The sequence below is a fragment of the Uranotaenia lowii genome, unplaced genomic scaffold (genome assembly GCF_029784155.1).
Source record: "Uranotaenia lowii strain MFRU-FL unplaced genomic scaffold, ASM2978415v1 HiC_scaffold_612, whole genome shotgun sequence".
Lineage (NCBI taxonomy): Eukaryota > Metazoa > Arthropoda > Insecta > Diptera > Culicidae > Uranotaenia > Uranotaenia lowii.
Genome location: NW_026598548.1, coordinates 10,005 through 24,397, shown reverse-complemented (window position 1 = coordinate 24,397; position 14,393 = coordinate 10,005). Strand labels below are relative to the sequence as shown.

At 41.7% G+C, this 14,393-nt stretch overlaps 1 protein-coding gene across 1 annotated transcript; it reads left to right on the top strand.

The window, feature by feature from the left end:
- The first annotated feature begins 1,011 nt into the window (after positions 1-1,011).
- Positions 1,012-13,418, top strand: LOC129760454 (kinesin-associated protein 3). The gene is made up of 9 exons (XM_055758095.1): positions 1,012-1,457; positions 2,105-2,222; positions 7,745-8,210; positions 9,573-9,709; positions 9,773-10,888; positions 10,950-11,115; positions 11,178-11,521; positions 11,729-11,970; positions 12,070-13,418. The coding sequence occupies exons 1-9, from the start codon at positions 1,267-1,269 to the stop codon at positions 12,107-12,109; spliced, it is 2,820 nt and encodes a 939-aa protein (XP_055614070.1). The 5' UTR covers positions 1,012-1,266; the 3' UTR covers positions 12,110-13,418.
- Positions 13,419-14,393: the final 975 nt, after the last annotated feature.

The window sequence follows — 14,393 nt, the reverse complement described above, 5'->3', positions numbered from 1 at the left end:
GTACAAAAAAGTCCAAACCAATACACGTAAGATGGTTATTTTGTTTTGCTTACGCTTTATTGTCAAATTCGTATCAATTCAATCAATTTGCACTTGTCATTCCTAGTGGGCGGAAAGGGGCGTAAATGAGTGTCTTCTCTTTCATTCCACCCCACTGAGTGCCCGGCCCACCCACTCAAAATCATAACATAAGATCTCACTCTCATATCTCTGGTCTCTCAATAACATTGGATTGGGGGGATTGGGAATCAACATGAAAGTTCTGTAATACGGAATGTGAACATGTCGTTTTCTTTTTTTTAATTTGTAAAAATGTTTAAGTATACGAAATTTCAAATTATCAAAAAACCGAGGGATACAAATTAGGATTTCATTTAGTTTTCTGGGCTACCTTGATTTTTGGACAGACGCCTTTCGAAAGCATGTGTTGTATATTATTTTTAAGAAAATTAGAAAATATCAAATTTATTGATTATATGTTGTTGGCATTTGAAGCGAACTTAACTCACCAAAAGTAAAATTCAAACCCGCCTTTGAAATGTACATTTGTATAGATAAAGCATTCTACACTAGTTACCTTGGTTTACTTTTTTTTTATCTGAAGTTTCTACTACAATTACCTATCTTAATATATCAACCACTAGTTATAGTAACCACAGTTGAGCATTGTTTGATCAACGAGATAATATAAGCATGTTTCCAACAGATTAAGTGAATTCAATTCTAAGCTTGATTCTATGAAAGTTGAACGATACAAAAAATATCGCTGTTTATAAAAAAAAAAAAAAAAATACCAACACATTTATTGTTTTCAGCCTGTGAAATAATTTTCAAAAAATAGCAACGTACAATTCCAAACTAAATCGTTATCAGTAACGTATGGTGAACGAATATCGGTCTGTTGCGGAAACCTATTTTTTAAAGACCGTCACGATCGAGCACCATGTGCTACGGGCCTGTTCGGCCTGAGTGCCCTATCATGGGGTATCAGAGCCAATCCGTGGTACTCTCCTCGTCATTGCCGAAACAGCGCGACGACGGAGCAGACGGAGCGCTCGCTTCTTCTTCGCGGTTCGCTTCAGGAAGGGAAGATTCTTTTTTCTTCACCCACCTCTCTCACGACCAACATCCAACCCAACCGTGTGCAGTTGTTAGTGGTTCGGTTTAGTAAAGTGTTTTGGGTCAGGGGACGGAGATAAAAAAAAGTAACAAGCGTAAACGAACAACGGTGTGTGGTAAGCGACATACGGATGGTTGTGGATTTGTATGCTGGCTAGCATTTTCCACTGGATCGCAGGTTTAACATTATTTTCCTTCACGGTCCACTATCTGTACTATATTGTGACGGCACTGAGATCATCATCCCACCAGCAGCAGCAGTCGTCACCACTGACGTCCGCCAGCAGTGGCCAGCAGCAGCACCCAATGCAATCCGAAGACGCCAAGTACATTAAAAAGTGAGTTTCTCCGGAAAAGGTGGACAATTTTCGGTTCTAGTAACGCGATTATGAAATCCCCTAGTTTTCATCACAATCAAATGAAAAATCAGTACTTTGCAAGTTGATGGAATGTGAGCACTGGGTGATTAATTGTTTGGAAAAAATATCATCGTTTGGTTCCGAAAAAAAGTGATGAATATTGTAATAACCTATTCATTTCAATTATTATAGAAAACAATTTTTGATAAGATCAAAAGTAAAAGTAAAAGCCTAGTGCTACAAGAAGGTTCCATTAACTTGTGCAAAGTAGTTCGAATGTGCCACTCAGTGTACCGAAGCTCTAGGTGGTTATTGATTTTTCCACCCCTGTCTCTATTCTCGAAAACCGCCCGCCGCGCCCACCTCGGATAAACTACCATCTCACCCACCCCCTCCTATGTCATCGTTCTGTACTGCCGCCCGTTTGATGGTTTGTTGTAAATTTGCCAATCGCTTCAACACACTTGCTTCAAACTATCGAAAATAATAAAAAAAAACTTCATCGACAACAACTTGTCTACGGCTACGTCTTCACGACTTCGGTGCTGCTCTATGGATCGTCATCGTCGTTCGCGTTCACGTTGCCTTGAAAATCCGGCACCAACAACCGCATCAACGGTACGCAGACGATGGAAGGGCGGCACCATCGAGCCGCATCCGACGGAGAAAGCCCTCATCGTCAACTACAAGCTGGAGGCGGCCGTCTTCGGTGAACCCGGTGATCCGATGCTGGAGGACAAGAAGGTAAGCAACCCGTGCCCACAATTCTTCATATAAGTGTCAAAAAGCTTCTTGAAAATCTATTGAACAAAAAACAAAAGAGTAGGTACCCCTTAGCTCATTATTATAGAGAAGACGATGAGTCAGATGTTTGTTCTGGGTTGCTAGACTCAAGATGACAATTGCAAACATTTTTGGGGGTGTTGATGTGCTGCGCAAGAAAGAGTGGGTGACCCTTCGAGGTCTGAACAAATTTGGACAGTTTAAACATTTGGGCTCAAATAATAGCAAGAATACAAATAGCAATCGCATGTGTTTCAGCCTCTCTTAAAGCTCTTAAAGCCCATAATAGGACAGACAGACAGACGATATAGAATTATTGGCGGCGGCACCCATTAGTTCGAGAGCATCAAATCTCGACCCATAACAACACAACACATACACGGAGCAGGTGCTTGTACCGGACCAAGGTCGCACTTATTTTGTTTTGCGGCTGCACATCGAGGTGAACCAGTTATGTTTATAAGGAAGTCGGGGCACAGATATCTCAGCCCATAGCAGACTCCACCGTGTGTCGTATGTAGAATGCTCGGAAACAGGTGAAGATTTTTTTGTGGTCGTCGCGATTCGAAAAGATGATTGAACTTGATCTTGGTGCGACCTGTGATCTGTTAAGAAGCCTGTTCACAGCTAGTGATTAATGGAATATCGTTCAGGAGGTTTTTAAACCGAGTGTTGGGAATATTATATAGAACATGTGCAGCGCAAAACTACGAATATCGCTTGACATTTTTAAAGGAAATTACGAAAACGCATGATTCATCTCATGTATGCAATAAATATAATACCCTTTTTTTGTCTAAAAAAAGTTGAACATTTTTGTTTTTCTGGCATACTTTTTAATTCATAAAATAATCACCAAATGTTGCTGTACGTCTTTTACTGTTAACACAGGAAACTTCATTTTAAACTTTTGAAGTCCAATTAACACACCTCGGATGTCAGCAAAGTGTAACTTTAGATTGCATAGCCCAGAAAACCAGAAGTCGTATTTTATTTTACAGATTATTTCGTATAGAATGTTATTTAAACTCATTTTCGTATATCTGCACCTACAATGTGCGGCCCATGCATATTATATATCGTATTTAAATTGATTGCATGATTTTATTACGACAATACAATCCAAATCAAGAATATGTGTGCTAATGTAGCTATATGGCCTCCAAAATTATACGTATATACTGGTTTTGCCGCATTAAATACGATATGTTTACACGTATATTTGCACGTATGTTAGTGTTGCAAATTCGAAATACCCACCAAATGGTTGTCTGGGAGGTTATCTTTGGCCAAATAGGAAAGATCAGGTAATGGCGATAATTTTTACTCACGGTCTTCTTTTTGTTCCATTCTATTTCGCGCTTAATCATTCTAAATAGCCAAATCTACAAACTTCGGTCATTTCGATCGCTGACGATCGATCCTCTACGAATTTATAGCATTTTTGGTAATATTAACGGATTACAGGAAATATTGAAAATCTAAGTTTTATAGTATTCCAACTAAGTTTATTTTAAATATTCTATTTCATCAACTTTCTATTATTCCTCTCAATTTGGATTTGAAATTATTTATTTTATTTATTCGGTCTCACGACATAACCTGATGAACAATATTCCTCCAATTCATTCGGTTCATGGCAACTGTTCTTCAACTTCTCGGGCAGCCCACATTCGCCAGATCACGCTCCACTTGGTCTAACCACCTCGCTCGTTGCGCCCCTTGCTCCTCTTGTTCCTACCGGATTGGCAGCGAACACCTGTTTTGCAGAACAGTCGTCCGGCATTCTTGCAACATGTCCTGCCCAGCGTATCCGGCCAGCCTTCACCACCTTCTGGATACTGGGTTCGCCGTAGAGTCGCGCGAGCTCGTGGTTCATTTTTCGCCTCACACTCCTTTCTCCTGCACGCCGCCAAAGATGGTTCTTAAAACTCGTCGCTCGAATACTCCGAGTGTGCGCAGGTCCTCTTCGAGCAATATGGTGTCATTGTCTGCGGTCACCAGTGAGCCGAGATAGACAAAGTCTTCGACTATCTCCAGCTCGTCGCCGTCGATCGTGACCTTGTTATTACTGGGCAAGCGGGCTCGGTCTGTCTCGGATCCGCAGGCCAGCATATACTTCGTCTTGTACGTATTAATCATTAACCCAATCCTTCCTGCACCGCCGCAGTTGATCTGCCGACTATATCAATGTCGTCGGCAAAGCAGATAAGTCGACTGGATCCGTTGAAAATCGTGCTCCGCATTTCGCCCACCGCTCGTCGAAAAACACCTTTTAAATAGCGCCACGTTGAACATCATGCAGGATAGACCATCGCCTTGTCGAAGCCCCCTGCGCGATTCGAATGAACTCGACAATTCACCCGAAATCCGCACACAGCACTGCGTTCCATCCATCGTCGCCTTGATCAGTCTGGTAAGCTTCCCGGAAAGTCGTTCTCGTCCATGATTTTCCATAGCTCGTCCCGGTCGACCGTGTCGCATGCGGCTTTGAAGTCGAAGAATAGATGGTGCATAGGAATTTGGTGTTCACGGCATTTGTAAAGATCTGGTCCGTCGTTGACTGTACCTCCATAAAGCTGGCCTGATGACTTCCCACGAATCTGTTTGCTTGTGGCGTTAGGCAGCGTAGTAGGATTCGGGACAACACTTTGTAGGCGGCATTGATGTGATGCACGGTAGATGGGGCATATTACCCCCTCCTTCCACTCCTCTGGCAGCTGCTCTGTGTCCCAGAACCGGACTATCAACTGGTGTAGGCAATTGGCCAATTTGTACGGGCCCATTATGATAAGTTCAGCTGCGTTGCCGTCCTTCCCAGCCGATTTGTTGTTATTCAGCTGACGAATGGCTTCCTTAACTTCACTCATCGTTGGGAGTGGCTCCTCTCCGTCGTTGGTTACGCCGGCGTTGTAGCTTCCCCCACCGCCTTGGTCTCCTGCATGTGCGCCGTTCAGGTGTTCATCGAAGTGCTGCTTCCACCTTGTTATCACCTCGCGATTGTCTGTCAGGATGCCTCCGTCCTTGTCCCGGCACATTTCGGCTTGCGGCACGAAGCCTTTGCGGGATGCGTTGAGTTTCTGATATAACTTTCGTGTTTCTTGGGAACGATGCAGCTGCTCCAGCTATTCGAGCTCGTCCTCTTCCAGGCGGCACTTTTTCCCCTGGAAAATTCGGACTCGCTGTCGGTGATTTTCCACTTTTCGACGGGTGCCTCTTTCCGCGTTTTCTTCGTCCATCACCCTCCTACACTCCTCGTCGAACCAGTCGTTCCATCGTGTTCGTTCCACATGCCCGATGACGTTCTCCGCAGCGCTGTTGATGGCTGTCTTGATGTTATCCCAATAGTCCTCGAGAGGGGCTTCGCCCAGCTCGCCCTCTACCGGCAGCGCTGCTTCAAGCGATAGCGCGTAATCTGCTGCGATCTCAGGTTACTTCAGTCGTACGATATTTAACCGAGGCGGTCGTCGGTTTCGTATGTTGTTCACTACGGAGAATTTTGAGCGCATCTTCACCACCACCAGATAGTGGTCTGACTCGATGTTGGCGCCTCGACATGATCTGACGTCGATGATGTCAATGGATTTGAAATAAGATCAACAATTTAAGTTAGTACATAAAACTTGATTATCCAAGAAACTCATTTTCTCAAAAGAACTCGGCCTCATTTCTATCAATGCAGTCCAATGCAGAATTAAAACTACAGACTTGTAATTTTTCGGTCATCTTTGTAGCTTTTCAGCGTCTCCATGAGAGTAATAGAAATGGTAACTGCAGGAACGAATATCTCGCTTTAAACGAGTTGTCCAAGTTTTGTAGAAAGTTTTATTTACTCTGCCAAGTTTACCCATTTCACATATAAAGATTAACTTTGATTTTTTTAAGTGAGTTCGTACTACCTAACCTACTCCCTGAAGGGCCGCTTCATCATTAACTCATGCATATCTTTCTCTCAACGACCTCTTCTCGAGATAACTCGAGGACCGCACTTCTGCTTGTCATATACTGATCGAGTGTCGCTAATCCTAGATAAACGTCTATGCGGTACACGCCGCAACTTCGCTACGACTCTGATGATTCCCGTCGAAAACGTCATCCTGCATCAACTTATGTTTAGAAACCATCTATCTAACTTTCAATGTTCGCCGATTGCAGTATGTTGGGATCATTCGAATGACTGCTCAACTTAACTCATGTGGACAAATCGGTGTTCCACTTATCGCCATTCTCGAATGCTGCTGGCCCTAGCTGCTTGTTTAAGCCTTCAAGTCTCCCGATAATTGCCCTCTCTCGTTTCGGGTCCCCGTAAGGTCCATACACCTCCTTGTTTAAAAGCTTGGCGTTCGGTCCTTCGTGCGAGACGTGAGAACCCTTTATCTGCTGAACGAGCGTCTGTTTCATAGCTTGCACCAGTTCTTAAATTCCCGGAGCAATTTCGCCCGAATCAACTTAGAAGCTCCACATTGATTATCGCGTTTGATCTCTTCGGCTGCTGTAACAAGAAACAACGACCAACAAATACTGTATTTGTTTTCTCCACTCGTGGAGTGTTCCACCGTACCCGATAAAAACAAACACAAATCGTCGCCAGTGTATTGCTACCTCCCTCACTCACACGCTCTCTCGCAACACTGGCAAAATTATCGGTGGGCCACCGTCCGTAAGCATAACTCCGACAGGTCAAAACCAGTGCAACACCGTCCGAATAAACAAACAGTTTGACAGCACCTAGTGGTGCACCAGTGCAACACTAGTGCAACACTCGGCATAAACAAATACACTAAAAGATTCTCAAAAAAAAAAAATGCCAAGTTGTAACCAGAGCGACATCCAGCCGTTTCCTAAACCAAACTCGATGTTTAAGTTAGATTGCACTAGACAGCAGAGGAATGTCGTCATCAAAAGTGGGATGGGGTGGTGCAGTGTTGTTCTCTCGGTCGTACATCTGAAAGATTTGCATGCAGATATGTTTCTGCTCTGTATAATGAAAACTTGGAGCCAATCAAGTTGCAAAGAAGTTCCAAATGGAACTAGAAAGTTCACTAACGGTGCATTTATACAAAAAAGTGGGTTCTCATAACAATTGTAGCGTATTTCCTCTATTTTTGCGATGTTTCTGCTATGAATAGAAGTGAATTCGATGCAGAAACAGGATCTTTTGTAGAAAGGCCCATCGATCGTTAATTTAAGATGAATCGCTATGGAATGAATGCCCGTAGAATGTTTTAACGTCGGAATGTCGGAATTTATGTGTACGTCTTGAAATTCGAAACAAACCTACAACAAAAGCTCAAGTTTAGGTGAACGCTTATGAAATATGTATGCTTTGGTGCTGCGATAGTAAAAAAGGTATATTAATTACCTTCTTTTACAACACGACTGAACGAGACAAAATTTTAACAAATTTTAATTTTACATCTTCAACAAATATAATTAAAATGCTAAATATCACCTTTAAAAACGTTTCTGTTTTCTTCCACTAGGACTGCCAACGGATCATCCGCCTCAAATCGCTCAACGCCAAAACGGACCCGGCCGTCTTGGCCCGCGAGGTTGTCGAAAAGTGTGACCTCATTCACAAATCGCAACTGTCGGACATCGAGCAGATCATCTACTATTTGAAGAATCGCAAAAATGTCGAAACACCGACGGCCGGTGGCGGCGGCGTTGGCAGTGGAAGTGGCGGCATCGGAGCCAGCGGCGGTAGTGGCCAACGAACCACATCCCGCTCTTCCGGGGCCAGCGGTGGCAGCGGCGGAGGAAGCAGTGGGGGTATCGGCGGTGCCGGTGGCAAGGTCGATTCGAGCGAAACGGAAAAGGCCTCGATCCGAGCGATCGACGAGTACATCGAGCTGCTTTACGAGGATCTGCCCGAGAAGATTAAAGGCTCCAGGCTGATCCTCCAACTGGCAAGGGATCCAGACAATCTGGGCGAGTTGGAAAAGAATGGTGAGTGTGTGGTTGCGCGGGAAATGGTCACATTATGTATAACAGGAAAGAAAACAACTTTTGCAACGGTTTATGGTGTATAGATATCAGTTATAATTGAACTGTTTTTATTGACGAGACGAAACCCACGTGTGTTAGTTTGGAGGAAAGAAAAAAAGTAATACAACTGGCTTAGGCAAGCGTGTGCAGGTTGTTTTATTAGTCAGTGTAGAGCGGAGGAAGTAGGTATTTGATGGCGAAAAAAGATAATTTATGCGTGCTTTCATTGAACACTCGTAGGCTACTAGCTACTGGCTTCGACGATTTAGTTTGTATGAGATTCATTATCGCTAAATTATGTTTTTTAGCTTTGTTGCTATTACTCCATACATTGTGCTCTCATTTCATAATTTGCTCTTTCACTTTCCGAGGTTCTGTTCAAAGGTTCGAGTTTACTTTTTTCTTAAAGTTTTTATGAATAAATGTAAAACTTACATAGACATCTCGGTTCACATCTCTAATCTTTGGGTTATTTTAACAACCTTTCAATTCGTTAAACGACATCGAACTGATCTTATATCAACACTGTAAGAAACTCGTCAAACTAAACGACTAATACCGAGCACATGGATCATTATGTTTAATAGGTTGTAATGCCAAACATAACTTAGTAAAATCGAACATAAATCGAATAACGAAAGACCATTTCAAGCATTATGAGTAACATAAGCCTCAATTACGTCACCTACTGTAAATTGGAAGCACAATCGTATCATTAGTTTAATGAGGTGTTATGGGGCTAACACTCATAAGATCATTTGACCCATAACTTAAAAAAATAAATAGATCGATCTGGATATCACTCCAAGCCGGCCATTTCAATTCCGAGTGAAATAGAAAGGCAAAAAATATACCAACAATGTCGCACAAATTTTTGCCGACGACCGACAGTTACAAGATCAATTGAACCGAGTCAGCGGAGTCTAGCACCTCAGGCTCAGGAAAGTGTCCAATAAATCTCTCGTAAAGTGCCCAAATACAGATGTGTGAAAATTTATTGGGAGGCTATAATAATACTCCCGAAACTGCAATACACCACCAGAGCAATAATTCCGCAGGCGGGGGTGAATTTCAACTTTCGGACAAAACAAAACTATCGATAATGAATATTTAACCGCCAAGGCGCGCGCGGGCTTTTTTAGTCAATAGATCGATTTATTATTGCGAAGGAGGGAGGTTGTTAAATTTCTGCGATCGCCGAGAAAAGCTGAACTTGACCGCGTTGCCTATTGGCCTAATGTAAAAATGTTCGGGGGTTTCCTAAGGCGCCAATAAAGAAAATTTCTAATAAGTACCATTTTTTTGTCTTTTCGTTTACCACAGAAGCCGTTCTGAGTGCTCTCTCACGGGTATTGCGCGAGGATTGGCGCCGTTCGTTGGATTTGTCTACAAACATCATCTACATATTCTTCTGCTTTTCGACGTACACCAATTTCCACACGGTGATCGTTAATTATAAGGTGAGTGAAGGTGATGAGAGTTAATTGATGGATAAAACTGATTAATTACTTCTTCTGTTTTAGATTGGATCGTTATGTATGGACGTAATCGATTACGAACTAAGGAGATATGATCAGATGAAGAACGATCTGGAGGCTCGCAAAGGTTGCAGTGAAAAGGGAAAGGAAAAAGAGAAAGAGGTCAACAAGAGTGCCGAGTATTTGGATACGATCATTGATCAAGAGAAACCAAAGGAGATGGAGCCACCCCGGAGACGGATCCCAGAACTCAAGCAAAGACCAAAGTCCGGAAATTGGGCAAGTTTTCATGGTAACATGAGTTCGTCCTTGGTCAAGGCGCACAACATGAACAACAGCTATCACGAGCAGCTTTCCAAAGAAACGACCGCTTCGAATGATAGTTTGAATAATCAATCGCCGGAATCCGAAAAACCGGACCCAAAGAAGCAGAAAGATGATTATGACAAAATCAACAAGCAGTTTAAAATTTTCGCAAAGAAACAGGAACAACTGTTGAGGGTGGCATTCTACCTGCTTCTCAATATTGCTGAAAACGTAAAACTGGAAGAGAAGATGCGCAAAAAAAACATTGTAAAAATGTTACTTAAGGCTCTCGAGCGACAAAATTTTGACCTGCTCGTTTTGGTCGTAACCTTCCTCAAGAAACTTTCGATCGTTCGAGACAATAAAGATGAAATGTACGAGCTGAACATCGTCGAGAAGCTCCCGCGTCTTTTGCAGTCGCAGAAAGATCTCGTTCAGGTGACGCTTAAACTGTTGTTCAATTTATCGTTCGATGCACGGCTACGGGCTCGAATGATCCGTGTGGGTTTCCTACCGAAGCTAGTCACCCTTCTTAGTGACGACAAGCATCACGAGATAGTCACCAAGATACTGTACCACATGAGCTTGGACGATAAGATTAAATCGATGTTTACTTACACAGACTGTGTACCGGTCGTGACCGACATGTTGCTGTTGAATTTGAACCAAAAGTCGGACCCGGACCTCATCGCTTTGGGTATAAATTTAGCGCTAAACAAACGGAACGCCGCCATGATGATCGAAAACAATCGATTGCACAATCTCATGTCGCGGGCGTTTAAGTACCAGGACACGCTGATGATGAAAATGATACGCAACATTTCGCTACATGAATCGCTAAGAATGCATTTTGTTGTGAGTTTTTTGGAAACTTGTCTAGTTTTTCATTCTACAGAATTTTCTTAAATTTTCGTAGGACTTTGTCGGAGATTTGGCTAAGATTCTGACCGAATGTGACGATGAAGAGTTCACCGTTGAGTGTTTAGGCATTTTGGGAAATTTAATTCTACCCGATCTGGACTACTCGCAGATCATTCACAACTTCAATCTCATTCCATTGATAAGAAACATGTTGGTTCCTGGTGAGATTTTCAAAAAATCTTTTAAAAAATAATTTATGAAACTTTTTATGTTCAATGAGCAGGGAAATACAAAGACGACCTTGTGCTGGAAACGGTCGTCTTCCTTGGTACCTGTGCGTCGGACGAATCCTGCGCTATGCTGCTGTGCAAAGCGGACGTGATTCTGTCGCTGATCGAATTGCTCAAGGCGAAACAGGAGGACGACGAGATGGTACTGCAGATCGTATTCGTCTTCCAGCAGGTCCTGCGAAACGAGAGCACTCGGGTGTACATGATCAAGGAGACGGAATCGCCTGCTTATCTGATCGATTTGATGCATGACAAAAACGCTGAAATCCGAAAAGTATGTGATTTCTGCTTGGATATCATTGCCATCACCGATAATGAGTGGGCCTCGAGGATTAAGGTAAGAAAAAAAGTGTTTTACTTATCTGGTAAGTATTTAGGTAGCAATCGGCAGGTGGAGCTCTACAAGTAATAATACGCAAACCGCGGATTGCGAGTTCAAGTCCAGTCGACGAGCCATGTATCTTTATCGATATTCTTATTTCCATGAGATTCAGCTTACTTGAAGATTTGAAGATAGCTATTACATTATTCTTCACAATTTCAGCTGGAAAAATTCCGCAACCACAACTCGCAGTGGTTGAGTATGGTGGAAACGCAGGAGGAAACTGACGACATCCAGGACTATGGGCCAATAGATGACGACGATGGGGATCTGCCTGCTTATCTGGCGTCGGACTATCTGGATCAGTGTATGCTGTACCAGTCTGGGGAGTCCAACGACGATGGAGAGAGTAACAACAATCGTTCCACCTCTGCCATGTCCAACTACAGCAGGCCGATGAGTCGGTAAGTTAATCTCCTAAATAACTTTTTTTTTATTTTCACGAGTTCGTACTTTAATCTAACATTTTATAAAACTTACATCAAATAACACCAACTTCCCAGGTACAGTCGGGACTTCGAAGATTTCGAAGTGGTTACTTAAAGAGGGGTCGTGTGCAAAAATGAACGAACAAATCGTTCGATGCTGCTTTCATCGTATTTTGGTGCAATACTCTAGATTTCTGTACAGTGTTTCATAAACACATGAACCACAAAACATCATAAATATTTGTGGATGTACTTTGTTAAAACTAGTGAACCTTCATGAAGGTAATATGCAGGTTCACTAGATAAAACTATTGCGGAAAAAAGAACTCAAATAAATCAAGTGCAACATTTGAAAATCTAATCATATAAACAAAACATGAACTAGTAAACGATTGATTCTGTATTGAGAGAATAAGAAATTTCGATCGAGTATTTTAAAACGTTAGGATGAAAACCGTAAAGTTTTTATCAGAGTAAAAACTATTTATTAACACAATTTCGTAGCGAGCCATAGACAATGTTTCCTAAACTCTAAACCAAACATCACTACTTCAAAGCAAACAATTTGTACCAGTCGCCTTTAGTGCTATTACTACAATTTAAGATGCCATATAAATGCTGAAACAAGAAATCCATTCATAATATTGCATGTTTGCTTGTTTTCCAAAGCACTCTCTAGAAGTAGTAGAAGTTTGACTGCGTTCAAAGAATAATATTCCTGGGAGAAAATTTTTAAACCAAAGTAGTAGAAAATTTTTATTATTTTTCTGGAAAGTATCAATTTATATTTTTTTCTCATTTTTAACCGTTTCAAATATATTGCACCCTTGAAAAGCTACCAAAGAATGATATATCTAACATACTCCAAAAGAAAACAATGCTGAAACATCAATTACTCAAACAAAAACCAATCACGCTTACGGAGCTTTAAGTCACTGTTTTGAATCTGTAACATACACATCGCTGAACCGTGTGATGCTTTGTAAGAAATTGTAAAGAATACCGAAGTCGTAATCTAGATAGGTACACAGTGAAGGTCGAATTGGAAGAATCGCCCACAGAAAGAATATAAAAAGTTTCAGAGTATTCAGAGTATAAATCGAGAGGCAACACATAGAATTTGTTCATAAAAATATCTAGTCTTCTTCCGTTTGTGATAAGAAACGAGTGAACACAATCGAAAACTTTGTTTTCTGATTTCCCATTGAGTAGGTATTAATAGTGTTACATTTTATCATTACTTCTAGTTTTCAAGTAGGTACCCAATCTCTCAAGTACGCTTTGATTATAGTTTTGTTCGCTATTTCATATTATAGGAATTGACATAGAAATTTAATCGAGCGTGAGAGATTTTTTTTGGCAGTGAAATTTGAACTGTGAAAATCGAAACCAAACCTTCAATAACATTGATTGCAAAATGATAACGCCCCTGCGTTTGTTTCTCACCGTAGAACGAATATCACCTCGCCCTGTTGAGGAATTTTAAGATTCGACTCTTTCGTTTAACATCTCAGTATATTATTTTCTCGATTTTGCGATAGGTTGAGCAAGGCGTTTATGACGATCCCGCTTACTCTCATATTACATAGGTATATTCAATGGGTACCCGAGTCCTTATCTACGAAACTGAAACCGGGTTACTGCTCTATTGGCCTTGGTGCACGTATCAAAACTTGTTATAGGCGTGCATCGAGAGTCATCAACTCTTCGACCTGGATTATGCCGAACTGACATGATAGCAAGAGACGTCCCCTCGCGAGGGCAGCTCTGTCAAAGCTTCGAAAAGCAGAAGCGGCCTGGAAATTCGTCCTAGCGCAGTAGAGCACAATCAATTCGAACTGAAAAGCACGCATTGTCTGATATCCCTGCAAATTTCCTGTGCCTACTGTAGGATACAGATGAATAGCAGAAATGAATAGATTAAAATAACGTATAATAAACTCTGAGTGAAATCTACTTTCTTCAGGGTTTGTGATATAGCTCAGTTGGCAAGTCTGTTGTCTCCTGAACCGATGTCCGCGAGTTCGAGCCCAAGAGTAAACATCGAACACAGTTGTACCGGATAAGTTTTTCAATAACGATCCGCCAACTGCAACGTTGATAAAGTCGCGAATGCCATAAAAATGGTAAAACGACTATAATCGAAACAAAAAAAAAAAAAAAAAAAGAAATCTACTTTCTATTGAATGTAATTATCTAAGCGTGTCAAGAAAGCCTTTTCAGAATTGACAGAAGAGAAAAAAAAGGGAGAGAAAAAAACGGTTATAGATCTAGAGTCAGTTTATTGGCGAATTTTAGCAACGAACGCGAGTGTTAAGTTCTGAATGGAAGTTGTTCGGAAAATTCTTAGAAAGAATGCGACACCTACAGAAATGTATCAGCCGACGCAGAATTCTCCA